We start from the raw sequence: 19,168 nt of genomic DNA on the forward strand, positions 1-19,168 counted from the left end.
GTGAGAAAATTGAGAAATCTTTTATCCCCTACATAGTGTGTCTGGATTACATCACAGATATTTTTAGTAATATGTCAAATACTTAACCTTTTACCATAACCTTTTACTTTACATTTTATCACAGGCCGCCCAAGCTCACAATTAGAGGAGTTAAAATATTTAACATAATTCTCTTTTGTAACCGTATGCGAAACGTGACTCTCGACCGGCAGCATATGGAGGTGTTGTGTTACAACGGTTCTCATTTATAAAGGTTTGTATGGGAGAATACGCTTTCGAATTTATAGCTAAATATAATGAGATTTTGACAATAAAATCAACTTACTTCAATGCCCTGTCGTTATGTCTGTTGTTGTCTTGGTTCTCAGGCCGATCCGAGGCGTTTTAAGCGAGTTATGCAATTTTTGGTTTCCACTGCTAAGAAGAAGTAAAGGCTGAACACTCGATTCCGGACTGCCTGCCGCTCGAACCGAAAAAATCTCGTCGAAAGCACGCCAATCGGCCCAATTCCTTTCCATAATAAAAGTAGAGGTTTAAGCGCTTCTTTTCCATAAGATTCCAACCCGAGTACGTCCTCATAGCGCACGCCACAGAGCTTCGAATCCAGCTAAACTCGCCTTCACGGCTTTCGAAACATGCTGCCATGAGACGCCATGGACACCTTCGAGGCCCGAACAGAATGTCGGGCCAAAAAAACTACCCCGACCGGGGTACGAACCGGAGAATTGTCAGCACGAAATCTACTTGTCTCCACAGTCCCCTTCTCCGGTTCCTACCCCGGTCGGGGTAGTTTTTTTGGCCCGACATTCTGTTCGGGCCTCGAAGGTGTCCATGGCTTCTCATGGCAGCATGTTTCGAAAGCCGTGAAGGCGAGTTTAGCTGGATTCGAAGCTCTGTGGCGTGCGCTATGAGGACGTACTCGGGTTGGAATCTTATGGAAAAGAAGCGCTTAAACCTCTACTTTTATTATGGAAAGGAATTGGGCCGATTGGCGTGCTTTCGACGAGATTTTTTCGGTTCGAGCGGCAGGCAGTCCGGAATCGAGTGTTCAGCCTTTACTTCTTCTTAGCAGTGGAAACCAAAAATTGCATAACTCGCTTATAACGCCTCGGATCGGCCTGAGAACCAAGATAACAACAGACATAACGACAGGGCATTGAAGTAAGTTGATTTTATTGTCAAAATCTCATTATATTTAGCTATAAATTCGAAAGCGTATTCTCCCATACAAACCTTTATAAATGAGAACCGTTGTAACACAACACCTCCATATGCTGCCGGTCGAGAGTCACGTTTCGCATACGGTTACAAAAGAGAATTATGTTAAATATTTTAACTCCTCTAATTGTGAGCTTGGGCCGCGTGTGATTTTATAGAAGCCTGTCTGGAAATCCTTTGACATTTATTGGTGCGAGAGCATTTGACACGTTGTATCATTTGCAACATCTGTAAGTCAGCACGTGCAAACATGCTAAAACTTTTGCAAAGTCTTGACCATTAAAAAATTCTTCTGAATTAGAAAATTAACCATATATATAAACTCCTATTGGGTTAGGTAAGGAAACTTAAACCCAAAATAATTTATTCTTCAGTTATTGATTTAATCAGTGTCTAAATCGAATTGATACATTTGCTGTTCAGTACCAAGAAAGCGAATTGTTGTTTACAATTAAATATGCCCATGAACTGAATTCCGGGTGATTCCAAACTTGTTTTTATGTTTATTTCAACTGAGTCACACTTTGTCATGTTGCTTTATAAAAACAGAAGTACGACGGTAAACGTGAAAACAACGATTGCCAAATCGGTTCCAGAAATAGGAGTTTAAGCAAAAAAGAATTGCAGGTTTACAGAGCAATTCAAGGACTCTGCACCTCTGTATCTTGTTAAATGTCTTCGCCATTTTCCTTAGCTAAGCAACAACACTACGCGGAAGAGGCAATGGCGGCTACAGCTGTGAAACGTTTAGTGTTATATTTAGAATTTAGCAGCTGAAACTGAATGGATAAAAACTGTCTTGTTATTAGCCTTCGTTGGCGCTCTTAATGTCTCGACGTGTCTTCATGAATGCCTATTAGTCAAAAGGTCAAAAGAAGCTCTAGTGAAGAACATAATGCATTAAAGCGGCTTTAATACGATTTATCAACATATTGATAATCATATAACTAACAGAAAACCATTTTTACTTTAACTACCAATAAAAATTAGTAGAAACTCAGCTGTGTTCTATTGGAAATCCGCGAATCTGATTGGTTCTCCCACTGATTTCTATTCGCCGATAGAAAACAGTCGCGCGCGTAGCTCTTTAAGCGGTAGATGTTCTTTATTTTTGTCTTTAAAGTGCATAATATTGTTGGTTTTGGACTGCAATCCTTTATAGTTTCTACTAAAACAATTAGACTACTCGCCCTCGTTTCCTATGAGCGATAGTCAACTCGGCTGCGCCTTGTTGACTATTTGCTCATAGAAAACTCGGGCTCGTAGTCTAATTGTTAAATAGAATACATTACAAGTGATAGCAGCGCAAAAAGTCAATTTTTTTTTCTTTAAAGCCTTCTTATCGGAACTAAGATGGAAATACTCCCAACATCGCTAATAGAGCAGCACGATGACCTCACCATTTACTTGTAAGCTCATTATTTGCCTTAAGATTAAACAATTAAATTATTGTAATTCAATGGCTTAGTCAGACAATATAAGCTGTTTCTTTGGGATTAGGCTACTCCCTCTGGATAGGATACTACTTATAATGTTCAGGTTACCCAAGCAAGCTCTAAATGTCTTGGCCAAGAACCCAGACCTCTCGATCCGAGAGGCCACCTTAATGCCATACAAAAGTAAAATGACCTACTTTGTAGGATTTTATTAAAGAGCTTATTAAGTCAATTACACTCAGAAATCACGCTTTATACACGCTTAATAGTTAAACCACAATCAGTAAAAATATCAAACATTTCAGTTGTTTCGTTTACACGCGTTGGTTGTTTCAACTGTTACTTTCGTTTGTAATGTTTTTTTCTTTCTTTCTTTCTTTCTTTCTTCCTTTCTTTCATTCCGTTGCATTAATAACAGTGCGCTGGCAGAGGAACCCCCGAAACTGACCGGGTTAGAAGTGGGATTTGCATACGCTCTACCTTATGCTGGATTCCTGTGCTGGCATGAAGAACTTGAAGGTCATATTTGTGCCCCTTGTCCTCCTGGCACGTACCACAAAATTTTAGACACTCAATTAAATACAGAATGTGTTCCTTGTCCACCAGGTGAGAAAAATATAGGGTTGGGTTAAAATTTGCGTAAGTGTTACCTAACTGATAGCTTAAATTTTACCAACAAAGACTGGTCGTTGATGTAGAATGGAATATAATAGAATAGAATAGAATAGAATAGAATAGAATAGAATATTTCATATATCAGTGTTTGCAATTGCTTTATTCGTCTCGCACAGCATGATCGCGCCCTAACACTTGATTATCTGATTATTGTGCCACTGTCTCTTGCCTGTATATAAAATTATTTATCAATGAGTCAGCTAAACAGAAGTATATAAATGTTAATAATTTCCTGTTCAAGAATTAAAATTGTTGCTTGAAGAGTACACGAGAATACACTTGAATTGTCCATTAGTTGTTTCAGTTGCGTAAAATAAACGTTATTCTGCAGCTGGTATTCTAGTAAACATATTAAGTCTTAGTCATTTACACTGCCGTTTTTAAAAACAAATGTGTTGATGTATTAGCAACTGACTTCTACTGAGTGTGTTGTGCAACTTTCTAACTGGTTTAAAAAAAATCGTCTAGAACAGGCCTGATAAAAGTTAACACTTCCCTATACTTATCATATAGACCTTTAAACACCAATTAACTAGTCTGGAAAACTACATTTCAGGTGGATTTTATCAAGATAGAATGGCTCATATTGGAATAATTTCACATGGTCTTGGCTGTAAGACTTGCCCTTCAGGGAGATATGTGAATCCAGAGGCAGCCCCTGGAAAAGCAGAGTGGGAGTGCACTGGCTGTCCGCAAGGTACTTACTCGAACCTTAACAGGAATATTCCAAGACACAATCTTGTTTCTCCGGCACCAGCAGCTGCTACAGCGATTACATTACCATCACCGGGCCCAGTAACGTCACTCGACGCAGCAGTCTCTTGACTTGGTTGCGAATGTTGCCCTGCAATATCAGCGATTGCGCTTATTGTTCTCACTACTCATGGTCTCTTCCGATTTCGGCAGCGGGGCGGTGCATTAGGGTGTGGTGATTACCTCCACAACCAAACTTTTAACACTAAAAATTCACTTTTGGGCACTCCATGGCAATATGTCCCTTTACCAGAGATTTATTACAAGTCTACCGTACCACTTTGCCCAATTTTCTTTTTTTCCTCACCGAGGAGGCCTTTGAATTTATTGCACTTCCAAATGTCATGCTGCTGTAGATAACAACGTTTAAAAATTATTATTAATGTTAACAGTTCTAACTTGCAGGTACGGATCTTGGTCACCATGCTGGATTTAGAGCTTGCCCTTGCCTGGAAAATTTTTATCGTTTTGATCGTTTTGGAGGCTGCATAGAGTGCCCTCGAAGGGGACTCAAATGTTCTAACGAGACCGTCATTCTAGCAGCGGGATTTTATTGGAAGTGGAAATCAAACGAACATCGCTTACTGTACAGGAATATCACAGAAAACCTGAATGTATTCAATAATTCGTACGATCGAAGATATATCAAATACAACAAATCCTTTCCGCAAGTTTACGCATGCCCCTTAGCAGAGTCTTGTTTGGGTGGAATGAAGGCTGACTGTGCAACTGGATATGAAGGACCTTTATGTGCGGTGTGCAGCAAAGGATTCTACAAAATGATATCCAGCTGTCAAAAATGCCCATCCCTTCCATGGCTAGTTACACAGATTTCTTTGGTTCTGGTGGCGATTGTTGTAATTTTTGTTCCAGTTGCCTTGGGAAAGAGGGTTAAAGATAACAACGGACGATCTTTGACAGACATTGTTTTGGCAAGACTTAAGATCCTAATAGGATTTTATCAAGTCACCTCAGGAACACTCGACTCTTTCTCGTACATTCAGTGGCCAAGCGCGTTAACGCAGTTGGTTAAGTACGCAAAAATTGTGCAACTAAACCTTTTACAGATTGCACCCATTCATTGCTTTTCAAACAGTGTCAGTGTAAGCAGCTACACCAGTCTAACACTTTTTACAATGATTGTAGTCATGACGCCACTTTTGGCTATGTTCATTTACTGGGTAAAAAAGCTTTGCCAGCGCAAACGATATGATTTTCAATCCGAGGAATCCATCGATGTCTTTCAATCCCTCCAAGAAAAATGCTATCGAGCAGTTTTCCTTGTACTGTTCCTGATATACCCTGCAGCCTGCACTCAAATCTTGCAAATTCTACCGCCAGCCTGCCACAGGATTTGCGTTGACATGAAACAAAAAAGCTGCCAAAGTTATCTGCGATCGGATTACTCACTGGAATGTTACACCAGTGCCTATAACAAATATGTGTTGGTTGCATACACCATGACAGCTTTTGTTGTCGGATTCCCTGTTTTGACCCTGTTCCTACTCTGGAAATACCGGTACAATGCCATCAAGAGCTGCACCCCTACTGAAAATGAGACTCGCAGTGAGATTTCGGCCGGACTAAGCTTCTTGTACGAAAACTACTCAGACAGTTGCTGGTTTTGGGAAGTGCTAGAATTACTTAGAAAAGTGATTTTAACTTCCGTCTTGGTTATGATTGGTGGAGAAAGTCGAACTAATTTGGGTACAGCTGCCATAATCTCGGGCTTTTATGCTGTGTTGTTTGCCTCGTATCAGCCAATCAGCGACCGTTTCGAGCATTGGCTTCAGTTGGTGTCACTGATGGCCACCTGCGCGAACATGAACGTCGGAATGCTGCTGAAGATTCCAGATCAGGATATTTCATCGGGCCTCGGGACAGAAGGAGACTCTACTGCCATAACTGCTTTGCTGTTGTTGGTAAACACAGTTGTTACGGGGATGATTGTAGGTAGGTGATTCTTTTAATGAGAAAAAGGTAATACTTTCATTGATCTATTACAATTGAATTCAAGTTGCAAGATCGCCCAAGTTTTCCAGATTGTCCATTTTATACTTGCTGATCTATAATGAGCCATAAACGTCCAGAAAAAAATTATTTTTAGTGATGGAACATAAGTTAATAAGCAATGAACAAACCTTATTTCGGAAGTTGATTTTCCTTTTTCTGAATTCATAAGGAATTTGACTCCTCTTATTTGTACGATCAAAATGAACACATACGCACACGAATTTTGGGAAGATTTTAGCTTTTCATTGATAATTTGAAGAAAACTGAGGAGTTCAATTCCAAATAAGGAGGCATGTAAACTCAAGTTTTCTGGTTACAGTGATTTGTACAAACTACCCAAGTATATTGCTAATATTTACATTATCAATTTATGCAAAGTAATATAAATTGACACTTATTTTAGTCAGCAATCGCTTATGAATGACTCGTGCTTCTTTCTTTAGTTCGGTATTGCGTTTCATTTGGGTCTGTGGTTCGGAAGCTGCGGCAGAAAACCCGATGTGATTTTGAATGCTGTCTGTTAGTCACATTAATGATGAATGGAGCCAGTACAGATTTCAGTGGATTGGAGCAAGGAGATGCCTTTGGCAGTCATGTGATACAAGATGAAACGTTTCAAGCGCCCGGGGTAGCATCATCGCTTGATGAAATGGGTATGATGGATATCGAGATGCATGAAAGGGAAAACGAAACCAAGACTGCCGTTTCACTGAGCAGGGATGAAAAAGTAGTCATTGCTCATTAATTCAGCTTGTATTTGTATCAACAAGAATGAAAAAGTGACAGAGTTAACCAAAATGCAGTAGCAAGTCATTATAATTGGTTCTTTCAAGAGACATGTATTCGAATCCCACTTAAGCGACTTTTCACCAAAAAGCAAAATATAACTCTCGCCCGACAGAGGTCTGGTGCCCATTAAGAAGTTATAATAACCTTCAAAATATTGCACAGTTGTTATTATGTCTATTACATTAAAAATTAAAATAAAAGTGTGGGTCATTTTGTCTGTTTTTACGCTTCATGAATATTAAAAAAAATATATGGCACATATATATACCTCTGAGGTACCCCTTACTAGAAGTGGACTTATAACCGGAATTAAAGTAAAAAAATATTTTTTCTCGTAAAAGACCTTTTAAACTGGACTACGCGAGAATTAAAAAGCCAGGTCTATCCAAAATTAGTACAAAGTTTTCCATTTTTCGCCATCGTCATGGTTGACGTAAAACGATGTGTGATCATTTAAACATGTTTCTTTAAAAGTCCTCGAAAAAAAAAACGTAAGATGTGAAATGTAAATTCGCGCTACCTAGCCCTTCTGTATTTACCGTCTAGGAAGAATGATTATTTTTAGAAATAAAATTCGGTTAACGAGAGGTCTAGTGCAGATAGATATAATCCTAGGCAAAAGTCATTGGGGTACCTAATCAGATTGTATAAAATAGAGTTGACGACATATTTACCGCTCAATAGTTAGTGAATTCAAAGACTTAAATAATCCTCCTTCCCCCCAGTTAACGATCCAACTTGGAATGAAAACATTTCAACGATAAACAACATTGAGAAGGGGGGAGGAGATGAGCTTCCTGTGTGGCTTCTTATATTAGAGACCATAATACATTTTCAACTACAATAATTAGCTACAATTAGGCAATAAGCGAAGCATCTTCGTGAAGTGGCGTTGTGGCATTCAAATAACAATACATCCTACGTGTGTGGTGTAGATACATACACAGTTGAATCCCGATGCTCGAAACCTCCATAACTCGAACCTCCCGCAAACTCGAACCGTTTTTAATTCTCCTCAAGGTCATTTTCTTTCTAATTTTACCCTCGATTACTCGAATCCCCGATAACTCGAACCTTTTTCGTTTTCCCTTGAAGGTTCGAGTTGTCGGGATTTAACTGTAGATTTCTTTTACCATTTGCGGTTTCGACTGGGCCATATTTAATGACTAATGAAAAAGAAAGCTAACAACCGAACTATTTTGAGATGTAGCCAACCTACACTGTTTCTTAATTGCTGCAATTAAATCAGTCCATCTGCTGTAGATGTTAAATTTGATTGGAAGCGTCATAATAAACGCTTGACAAGTATTGTTGAAAAAGAAAACAAATCTGCGAATATTCACAGATGTTAACCTAATTCTGTGTCATTCATGTTGATTCTGTCGTCCGTCGTTTGGCCCTTTTCGAGCCCACAAATATTTAGCTCTGGCAAAACGCCAGAAAAGAAGAATAAGGTAAGTAAATGGAACTATTCAGTATACATTTATATAATAGGAATGCAACGGCAAACTGTTTTCCGGTTCGTTTCATTAGAAGTTGCTCGAGTGCTATTTATAAGAAGTACAGTTCGATATAGCCCGGTAAGCAATTTGAGTATATCGAGTTTTTTCCGAGGAAGATTTCTTTTCTTTTGTATTTCTGGATGACTGTTAAGTTACGAATTTAACATTTTTTAAAGTATAATTTATAAAGGTGAATCCGAAATTAACTGCTTGTCAGTAAACGATTTAGAATCTATATTTCCACTTTTACTTGGTTAATGTAATCGACAAGTGCGTACCAGTTTGTTCGTAATTCTATTGGTATAAAAGAATAATTCCTGCATTCCAGAATCGGTGCCGAAACTGACTTGCCATCCATTTAATCTTCAATTCGAAGTTATCATAGGTCATGATCGTATCTTACCATCAATTTCACTTATGCATGACACGTTGGCTAAAGGCTTCCATCAATCCTACCTTATTTGGAAAGCGTTCACTTTTACCGTGGAAGTACAATTCAATCTCAAGCTCGCCCGACAATTGGAGACAATGGTGGAAAAGTAATGCGTAAAGCTGTCCTGGCGAGCCAAACGCCAGTAGTTACTGCTGTCGCACGAATACTTCAAGTTGGGCAGACATTTTTTAGTAAAGTCTGGACGTTTTCTAGTAATTTTAAAAGAACTAACTGAAATATTCTGCACGCTCTGATTGGTAAAGAGTGCATGGACTATTGTTGAGGTGGGGGAGGGGGACTTGTGTCACGGCGGGTGTATGAATTTGCGCATTCGTCCCGAGGGTAAAATGATCTGAGATCTAACAAAAGCTAAGCTGGCTTTACAAAAAAGGTTTAAAAAGTATGTTGTAATAGATCGACAGCACGAGGTTTTCGAACAAGTAAATTTCAAAACACTAGTCAAGTAGGCGTGTTGTGAAAGGTGTTAAATTAGGAAACATTTTTTTTATAGGATAGAACAAGAACCGAAAGAAGATAATGCTGAGCTTTACACAGAAAGGACTTTTTTCTTCTTTGTTTTTCCTGGCTACAATCTTATTGCCAGGTATGGAATCTGCTCGCGTGCATAGATTATTTTATTTTTTTTTTATTTTTTTTATTTATTTACTTTCAGGCAGGCACATCTATATATTTATAGTTAACAACGATTAATTTACCTTGCTATGTTTAGCACCATGATGTGGCCATGCAGCTTTTAGAACTATCACGCGTTTTCTAAAGATCAACAATGTCGTGTTCTTAATTTTATTCCTTACTTTATTTATTCATTCATCCATTCATTCGTTCACTCATTTACTCATCCAATCATTCATTCATTCATTCATTCATTCATTCATTCATTCATTCATTCAAATATTCATTAATTCATTCATTCATAATAACATTCATAATTACATTTTTTCTTGCTTCCTTCCTTCCTTGATTTATTCATTCATTAATTTATTCCTTTCTTCCTTCTTCCTTCGTTCCTTCCTTGAGTCGTCCATTCGTTTGTTTGTTCGTTCGCTTGCTAGCTGGCTGTTTGTTTATTAATTTTTGTTAGTGGCATGTTTTTAACAAAAAAAATGCTTCTATTTTTATAGCTGTTCTTAAAACGTCTGCAAACGAAGAATGGACGTGCACTATTCCATGCAACGGTATGACTCTCATGAGCGTCGCAGTTCAAATTATTATTTTTATTGATAAGTACTGTTTCTATCTTAATAGTTATGTTAATTAAAGAGATTACCGTATTGTCTCCATTAAACCCCGGGCCCCGAATAGACGCCGGGTCTCTAAAGGTAGAGTGGTAAATAAGCCGTTCAGGCATTTATTCGAGGTGTAACATGCTTCAGGTATAATGGCAAGATACATTCATGTCACAAAATGACAAATAATGATAAAAAGCCCTTTCTTAATACAAATTTTGCTCGAATAAACTGCACCATTCAAATAAACGCCGGCTAAGTTTGCGCCGGCTAAGCTAAGTTTGAAATAAACGCCGGTGGCGTTTAAGTGAGAAAATACGGTACTTAAAATCGTACATTACAATTAATCAGATACTTTTCATTATTTTGATATACCACAATTAGTTTCTTTTATTTTTAAAAGTCCCAAGCTGTTTACTGTGGTATCACCTCTTTTAAAAAAAGGAGGCAGCAAACATTTAACTCAAATATGTATGCTTTAGCAAGGTTCCAAAGCAATCAATGGTTTACGTAAACAGTGTTTCAAACATTTTGTTCAGAATTTAAATTTTTAATCATTCAAATTGAAGATTTTTGCATAAAGCAACACAAGTCACCCTTCCAGCTTTGCTTTCTAGCTTTCAACAACAACAACGACAAAAATCAATAACAAATGCCCCGTGTCAAAAAAAACAAATTTCTATTTAAGAATCACGCGTTTACTTTACCAAAATTAGTAATAACTAATAAAAATTCTTACGAATTATTCTTGCGAATAAATACAAATTCCTACAAATGCAGAAAATGGAGGCCGATAACTCAATCACCATTGACGCTATCATGACTTATTTTAATTTTATTTATAGGCTGTTTAGACGACTGCATATGCGTAGAAGATGATCGTGGCTGGTTTCATGTTCAGTGCACAGAACGTAAAATATCTTTTATTTCACAAGTGATATTAAGTTTGATACCAAATAAAACTGAAATCCTGTGAGTCTGTCCTTTACATTGCAGTCATTGACATAACGTCTGAGTTTAATTCCTTTATATCAGGTCGACACATGCATTTTTAATTAACTATAAGTTGAGAAAAAAGTATTAAGGTGTGCATTTAAATCATGTATGCGACCCAGGGGTGGGGAGAAACTTCCTTTGTTACACGACTCAAAAAGTGATCATAGCGGTGCCGGGCAACCGAGACTGCGCACTAGCTATCGAATGGTTGCTAAGGGTGTAGTGAATAGCTTGACAAAATTCATTGTTTAATTCGCATGATTTGGTCTTGATCGTGCACAAAACACAATAGCTATTTGCATTTTGATTGCTCCTTTGAAGTCTTCCGGATATCAAAACAACCGTGAACAGTGACAACGGTGACCAGTCTGGCAAAAGAAGGCTTGTGAATTATACTAATTAAAAATAACTCCAATGGTTCTGAAATTATTTCCCATTTTTTGGTTGTTAAATTTCAACCGTGACAAATTTTTCGGTTGTTACTCCACGCCGCCAAAACATTCTCAGTGACGTGAGACATTAGGCGTAAAACATCAAACGCAAACACCGCGACTATTCACATTTCACACGCACGCAGTCATTGATACTTAAATCTTTGCGAGAAAACAAAACCTTGGTTTGACGTCTTTCTTAGCAACGGCTTGATTGACATAGACTCGCACCGTTTCCAGGCACTGCTATGTATTCTAAAAAAGGGGCCGACTTTCTCCCCCCCCCCCCCCCTGATGCGACCAAAATCCACCCAACGCGCATTAAGTTCCATTCTTTCAGGCTTCAATTCGATAACAAAGGGGTATTAAATAGAACAAACACGCAAGAGTGAAACATTAATTTTGTGCTTGTATTTTGTATTTACTACGTTGACTTGATTGAATTTCTGATGCGAGCCGTTCGCCTTTTTACCCTTCAGATATTAAGGGATGTCGAGTGCAGCACTTTACGTTTTGCGAAAAATTCTTCGTAACCTTTTTGTCGAGTGTCACCTCGGAACAGCATAGACATACATAAATATTTGTGTTAATTATTTTCTTTTCGATTCGATTCTGGCTCGATATCTTGTAGGTGATATATTATTTAATACCATGCCATAGAAAATACAGCCAATCAGAATACAGGAAAGCCGTTGTATATTCCACGGTATTCAACCCAACCTTCCCATCGTGCGCTGCGATTGTATTCTCGACGAAATTTCTGTGGCATGGTATAAAATAGCTGCACAACACTTTCTCGTGGTATACTTACAAATTTATCACATGGAATGACATGACATAGCACAAACACAAAACAGCGCTCATAATTTGAGCTGATATGAAGTTCTTTGCCCAATTTCAGTATGACCTTGAGGGTTTTTAAAGATCTGAGCTAGTTCAGCTGGAACTGGAACCCTTCCACGTTGTTGGCCTGTACTGGGCTTACCCGAAACGATATAACTTTATTTTCACTCGAATTGAAGAGCATTGAACTGACGTTGTCGTCGAATCTCTAATAGAAATATTCATATTATTTGTTACGATTATTTCAGAGTTGATAGGTGTATATACTAGTTGTGCAACGCTTTGGAGTGGTATATTATGGAATATCCCACGATCGCGAGTCACTTGTATTTTCTCGGCATACACACGAGCCTTTAGGCAAGTGTGTAAACCAAGAAAATACGAGTGACAAGTGGGATATTCCATATTCTGCACCATTATAAAGAAAGGCGTCAAGTGGTTATTTTTGAGTAAGTTTTCATGACGTCTGACAAGCAAATGATACATTTCGTTCTTTGTCGGGATGATTTAGAAATAGAAGCTAAGTTTTAAGGATTCGGCACTCTTTAAAAAAAATGTATTTAGATAATATTTGTATTAATCAATGCGATTTTTTAATTCCCTCATTTTTACTGTTAATAAGGTCCTTCAAACAAAACGAGTTAAGAAGCATACCGACAAGAGCTTTTGACCACAATGTCTTTAGTGGACTTTATAGACTGTAAGAAAGCATATTTTGGGAACATTTTAACGGTTCTATAGAAGGAACAAAAAGGTCTTTCAGCAAACACGCCTAGAACAGAAGGAAAAAGTATCGCCTTTTGATGTATTGGTTTCCGTTATGCCAAACTCAAATGAATATTCCAGATTAGTATAATTTCCATAGGTGAATTCAATTCTGATTGGTCGAGAAGCTCGGACTATGGCGCCATATTCACCGCGCTAGGCGGTGAATATTGCATCTGAAGGTTTGGCTACTAAGCCATGCCACGTTTGCCATCCAGGCCAGTAAACATGGCGGCATTTGCTGAATGAAAATTTCTCTCATTTAAAAGAAATAACTCCAAATCCTGGATATTTGAAACATTGGGAATTTTGCAAAATTACTAGCAGGGCTTTTGGACCGAAAATATTTTCAGGAGATGGTTTTCAAGGCATTAGAATTGATCGTAAACATGGTGGTTTTGGACATCGCACAAGGACGTGTACTCAGGCAGATCGACTGTCAAAACATTATTTAGTTCTCTTCTCACTGGAGCTAGTCGTGAGGATTCACACAATTGCTCAGGAGTCACCAACGATTAAACAAAGGTACTGGATATCTATCTTCTTCGTAGTGTTTGTTTTGTTCCGTTTTATTGCTAAAACTTGAGTGCAAATTATGATTTCAATCGATAAATTAAACTGGTTTACACGTATGCAAGCGAGCACTTGTGTTTGTTGTTGTCGTGTTTTCTATTGTTACCCGTATAAAAAAGTTCAAAGAAATCCCGAAAATTCCTCAGAAATACCGAGAATTCACAAGAATTATTCCCAAGATTTCCCGGGAATTTTCTTTACATTCCTTCGCGTTAATTGGCACAACATATTCTCAGGAATTCCCGGGCTTTCTCGGGAACAAGAATGGACGAATTGCTGGCTCGATATTCTCGAGAATTCTCTGGAATTGTAGTTTTTGATATTCACCTCTGAAAATTATACTAAAACAATTATTCGCCTCAGGCGAAGTGATTATTGTTGAATAATCCCCTCGACTTCGTCTCGGGGATTATTCAACAATAATCACTTCGCCTTCGGCGAATAATTGTTAATTATAAGCAACACTTCTTAGAAAATCAAAAAGTAAATGAAAGACTTGCCTGAACTTAACCATATAGTGGCATATATATCATGTGACATTTTAAATCTACTTCTCAATCATATTGTACCAGCTGAAACATGACACAACCAACATGCAGGGGAGATGAAACCTAAACATCAAAGTTAAGCGACAAAATGCTCTCTCTTAAAAAAAACTTTTAGCTCTATTGAAGTAAAGCTACAGTGTACGGCAGTCTTGCGCAAATTAATTAGGACCCATTCCTTAATGTTAAGACTATTTACATTTTCTATATATAAAAGATAATGCCTTTTCTTCTTGTTTCTAGACTTCAGTTCGCTTCAAATTTGGATTGTTAAACATATCTTTTCTAATGAGCATACTCAGTAAACTTTAGGGTCGGTTACCGAATGGATTTGATAAGGCAAAATGTTTTAGCAGTAATAACAAAAATGGCTTATTTGAAAATAAATTCTTATTCTTTGCTAAATTATCGTGCGAGTGTTTTGTTTTACTCCTTTGATTTAATCAAACGTTTCTTATGCTGGTTGAGTGGTGTGGTGAGATCATATACATGGACGCATAGCGGCTGCCAAAGGCGCCTGATATGCTGATGTCCGGTCTCATCCAAAAAAATTCTAATTGTGAAGCGAATTGAGCTTTGTAAATGTGCTATATAAGCACCTATATTATTCATTCATAATGTTCTCTGTTTAATAAAAAAGGATTCTAGCAAATAACAAGATCAGTGTTCTTCACAAAGAAGCTTTCTCGGGGTTGGAATATAGAACTCTTATGTAAGTACAGATACATTTCATTTGTTATACGTTTATTTTTTTCTTCCTTTTTTAAGTAAACTATCTTCCTTCCAATCAGCAGTACGCCCCCCTACTTTCCTATATGTTTGCGGTGATCGAAATCGAGATCTAAATCCGAGAAACACAAATTTTCCACTGCCTACCATATGATTCTTTTCGCTTTTTTGATTATCTTTTAGAGATTTGTCTTTCAACGAGCTCAAAATCATATATGCTGGTGTATTTGTTGGATGTCCAGCCATTCCAACACTGTATGTTAAAGGCATATTAAGTTTTAAGTGGATAACTACAAAATGTAAATAAATGTTAAATGAATTTAAATAAAAAACAAAATGACTTTGTAATATATGTTACTGTACATGTAATCTTTTGCGCCTCAACAGAAATAACCGTCTTTAGCTTCATTAAGTTCCTGTTTTTCATACAAACAGAAATTTCACCTCAAACCTTATTACCGAAATACAGGATGGCAGCTTCGAAGACCTTAGTAGACTCGAAAACCTGTAAGTAAATATTCTGTTCTTCCATTCAAGAAAACAAAAAAAAACAAAAAAAATTGAATGCTATCCCCCTTTAGAATTTTTTTTTCGTAATTTTCAAAAGAGGATTTACTTTATAATGCTGAAACTTTCAGTGGCTGTTTATTCATCTCTAGCGGAAATTTTGATATATCAACTATGATTTTTGACGTTCCCATGGCAACGTCATAATTACAAGCAGGCCTGACCAAAATCGTCATTTTTGACATTTTTCTTTATTTTTTCCAGTTTTTTTAAATGTACAATTCGTTTAATCTTATCTTCCTTATGCATTCTGGCTTAATTTTGCATCAATTCCCGTATTTTCAGATATTCTAAGAAAATGGTCAGGAAAAATCCAGGAAGGTGGATATAAGACGGCGGCTCTGATGACGTAATGTGACGTCATATGACTTCACAGCTAACAAAAATTATACCATCTTATATAGAATGCTAAAAGCTTTCTTTCTCAAAATAGTTTTGCTGCGCGTTAATAAAACGAAAACTCTGGAAGGTAGTTCAATCTACACCCCCCATCCCTCGTACTACGGTGGGGGTACGACTTTGTTTGTACATCTGAGGGGGTTAACATTTCTTTGTACTGAAGAAGTACTTGTCTTTGGTAAATCCAAAGCCATATATACCCTACCGAGCCTACAAAAAGGTAATAGAACCCCGAAACCCGATATTGAAATTTACACGCAATACATCTTTGTATTTCGCCACAGTTTGTCCCCCTATAACAAGGTTAATTGAATACTCTTTTTTCACAAGGCATCTGTCAGATAATAAGCTTACAATGATAACCACAGAATTTGAGGGACTTGTTTCCTTGTAAGTTGTCATTGAACCGATGTTTATATACATAATGTACTCACTGTCGTTTTTTCCTCTTTTTCTTTGACATAACGTTTATGGCGTTTAAACTACACTTTAAACTAAAAGAGCGCCTGTTACTGTTTCAAGCTCCCGTAATACGCTATCGCCGAAATTTACTTTTTCGGAAATATTAACTTTATCACATACTTTAGAAAAAGAAAAAGGAGAAAAACAAAATGGGCAAAAGCAATGGCGCTTCTCGGAGTACTTACTCTCGGACGTACAAGGCCAGAGGGGAGGATGCCACCCTCGCCCCGTGAGGTTTTCGAAATCTCGAAATTTCAAAAAGAAGATTTACTCTACAATGCTGAAACTTTCAGAAACTGTTCATTCATCCCTTTTATAATTTTTATATGTCAACCATATGTCCATGATATTTGACGTTACCATGGCAACGTCATAATTACGAGCATGTTTTGTCAAAAATTGTTGTTTTTAACGTTTTTCTTTTTTTTCCCAGTTTTTGAAACAAAATCGTGTGATTTGTTTTTTTACATTCCATAAGCATTCTGGCCTATTTTTGCATCAATTTTCTAAGAAAATTATAACATCCAAGACGGCGGATCAAAGATGGCGGCTTTAATGACGTTATCTGACATCATATTTTTGTCACAGCCAACGTCATCTTGTAGAATAAGCTAAGGGCTTTCTATACAGTGCAAATTAATTTCGCTGCGCCTTAATAAGGCGAAAACCATAGGGAAGGGCTCCATCCACACACCCCTTCCCTTGTACGACGGTGGGGGTTTGAAGTTGCTTGTACGTCCGAGGGTTAAAGAGTCAAAAAAAAATTAATGTGAAACCTTGTGCTAACTCTTCATATTTCAAAGTTCGTTACAGACTCGTGTTTTTAATTCTCATAGGGACTTAAGTAGAAACAAGCTCCAAGTGATTACTAACGTAACTAAATATGTTTTGAAGAATATTCGAGTTATGTAAGTTTGAGTGCTATACTATTGTAGTAATCTTTTTATTTAATTATTTTTAAACAAAGAAAAATGTAAAAGGTTTCACACAATCGTAGAAGTGCTCGATGCAAATACATGCAGAGCGGAATACAATAATTAAAGATAGAAACTTCACGGACAGTTACTCAGAGTTTCACGCACGAAGCGATGATCAGACTGTGCCATTAGATGCGGTGAAATACAATTTAAACTACGTTCATGGAGGGCGGTTGGAACGATCCTGTCTCTGATTGGCCGCGTAGTGCTCAGATCTTTTGTTCAAGAGGGTAGATCTGTCAGCTGATAGTATGCAGAGCTTCTCCGTCAGACACAAATTGCAGCGTGACGGGTTTCCCCCGTAAGCGCTTGCCCTCGTGACAATGGACCACTTGATCGAAAATTCGGTGTTGTTGTCTCTCAGGTCCCAAATGTACTTTGACAGCACAGTGTCGTGTGAATGCTTGCGATGTTTGAAGGAAAGTTTATGGTTATTGAACCTAGTTTTGAAACTATGTTCAGTCATGCCGATGTAAACCTTCGTTTCGCCGGGTGTTGTAGCGACAGTGGCTTTGTAAACGACATTGTTGACAAGGCATCCACCATCAAGAGGGCAAAGGTCTTTATTTCTGCAGTTGCACGATTTATTGGACTCGACGCGAGTGTCGTCCTTGGCGAGAATTCTTGAGTTGTGGCTCTTGATGATGCTTGCCATATTGTTAGTGCAGCTGTAGCTGACCTTCACATTATTCCTATTAAATACCTTGTGCAATATATGTGACCTAGGGAAATGTTTATCAACTAAGTGGAGGAACGATCTCGCAATATTCGTCTGGATATTCTCACTGTAAGGCGGGTTGAACCAAATGATGTTTCTTGGTCTGTTCCTGCGTCTGCGATCTGTCCGGTTGTCATCCCTCACATATCGCAGACTGTCACGATAACCACTGAATTTGAGAGCATCATTGTAGACTTGCGAGGCTTTGTTGAATTCGTCAGTGTCGCAAGATAGGCCTGAGATTCTGGTGCTTATAGTTGCTGGTAGATGCCTGATTATGGAAGGTGGGTGGTTGGACTTTGCATTGATGTATAGTGGATGGTTGTCCGGCTTTCTATACGGGCAAAACTTTCCGGTGGAGAGGTTCAATGTCACGTCCAGGTAGTTGACAATTTTCAAATTCGATTGGGCTGTTATTTGAAGGCCTAGTTCTCCAATTATTTTTGAAAAATCTTTCCTCGCCTTGTCAAGAGATCTTGCGCTCATATTCTTAAACACTGCTAGGCCATCATCCCTGTACAGGCCGATGTTCCCACTCGGGTAGGCGGATGTAAGCTTGTGCAGGATATACAGACCTACCAACTCGCACACCTCAGCGCCATCGTAACTGCCCATCGCAACATCGAACATAGGCGTATCACCTTTTTTGACCCATGGTTCGTCGTTGTTGAATAGAAGGGTTTTCCTGGAGTGCATGATAATCTCTACATCTTCATCGGAAACGGTAGTAAATTGCCTCGCGTAGTTTAGCGACAACTTCAGAAGGGCTTCAGAAATGGACGGGTAGAAATCAACTATATCAAAAATTAGGAAGGTGCGTTGGCTCTTGTCTTCTATACCAGAGAACCAATCGATAACAGAGCGTGTGTTTCTCCATTGGTTGGCGTTAGTTTGAGATCTGATGCTGTTGTTAACTCTGTCAAGAATTTACTTGCTGATCAGCCCTAGGTTATTCTTCGCTGGATTAAGTAGCCTGCATTTTGGATTATTCTGAAAGTTCTCCTTGTGGTCTTTAAGAGAGATAAATGCTTGCCTTCTTGCAGTTGATTCGATCCTATCACCAATGTCAAGCTTGGAAGTGATGTCATAACAGCTCC

The 19,168-nt window shown here is 38.1% G+C and overlaps 2 protein-coding genes across 2 annotated transcripts in view; both read left to right on the forward strand.

Moving 5' to 3' along the window:
- The window catches only part of LOC144642903 (uncharacterized), a 10,286-nt gene extending 3,243 nt beyond the window's left edge, over window positions 1-7,043 (forward strand). Inside the window, exons 3-8 of the mRNA XM_078502007.1 lie at window positions 1,377-1,448; window positions 2,553-2,627; window positions 3,073-3,260; window positions 3,886-4,026; window positions 4,488-6,035; window positions 6,539-7,043. Coding sequence (XP_078358133.1) covers window positions 1,377-1,448; window positions 2,553-2,627; window positions 3,073-3,260; window positions 3,886-4,026; window positions 4,488-6,035; window positions 6,539-6,840 — 2,326 coding nt within the window. The 3' untranslated portion in view covers window positions 6,841-7,043. The remainder of the gene's footprint in view (window positions 1-1,376; window positions 1,449-2,552; window positions 2,628-3,072; window positions 3,261-3,885; window positions 4,027-4,487; window positions 6,036-6,538) is intronic.
- A 1,199-nt stretch (window positions 7,044-8,242) lies between these two features.
- Window positions 8,243-19,168, forward strand: part of LOC144642976 (uncharacterized) — a 36,402-nt gene continuing 25,476 nt past the window's right edge. The window contains exon 1 of the transcript XR_013568817.1: window positions 8,243-8,338. The gene's annotated coding sequence lies outside the window, so the exon portion shown is untranslated. The remainder of the gene's footprint in view (window positions 8,339-19,168) is intronic.

Source organism: Oculina patagonica, chromosome 2 (assembly GCF_052425735.1).
Source record: "Oculina patagonica isolate OP01 chromosome 2, crgOcupat, whole genome shotgun sequence".
NCBI lineage: Eukaryota > Metazoa > Cnidaria > Anthozoa > Scleractinia > Oculinidae > Oculina > Oculina patagonica.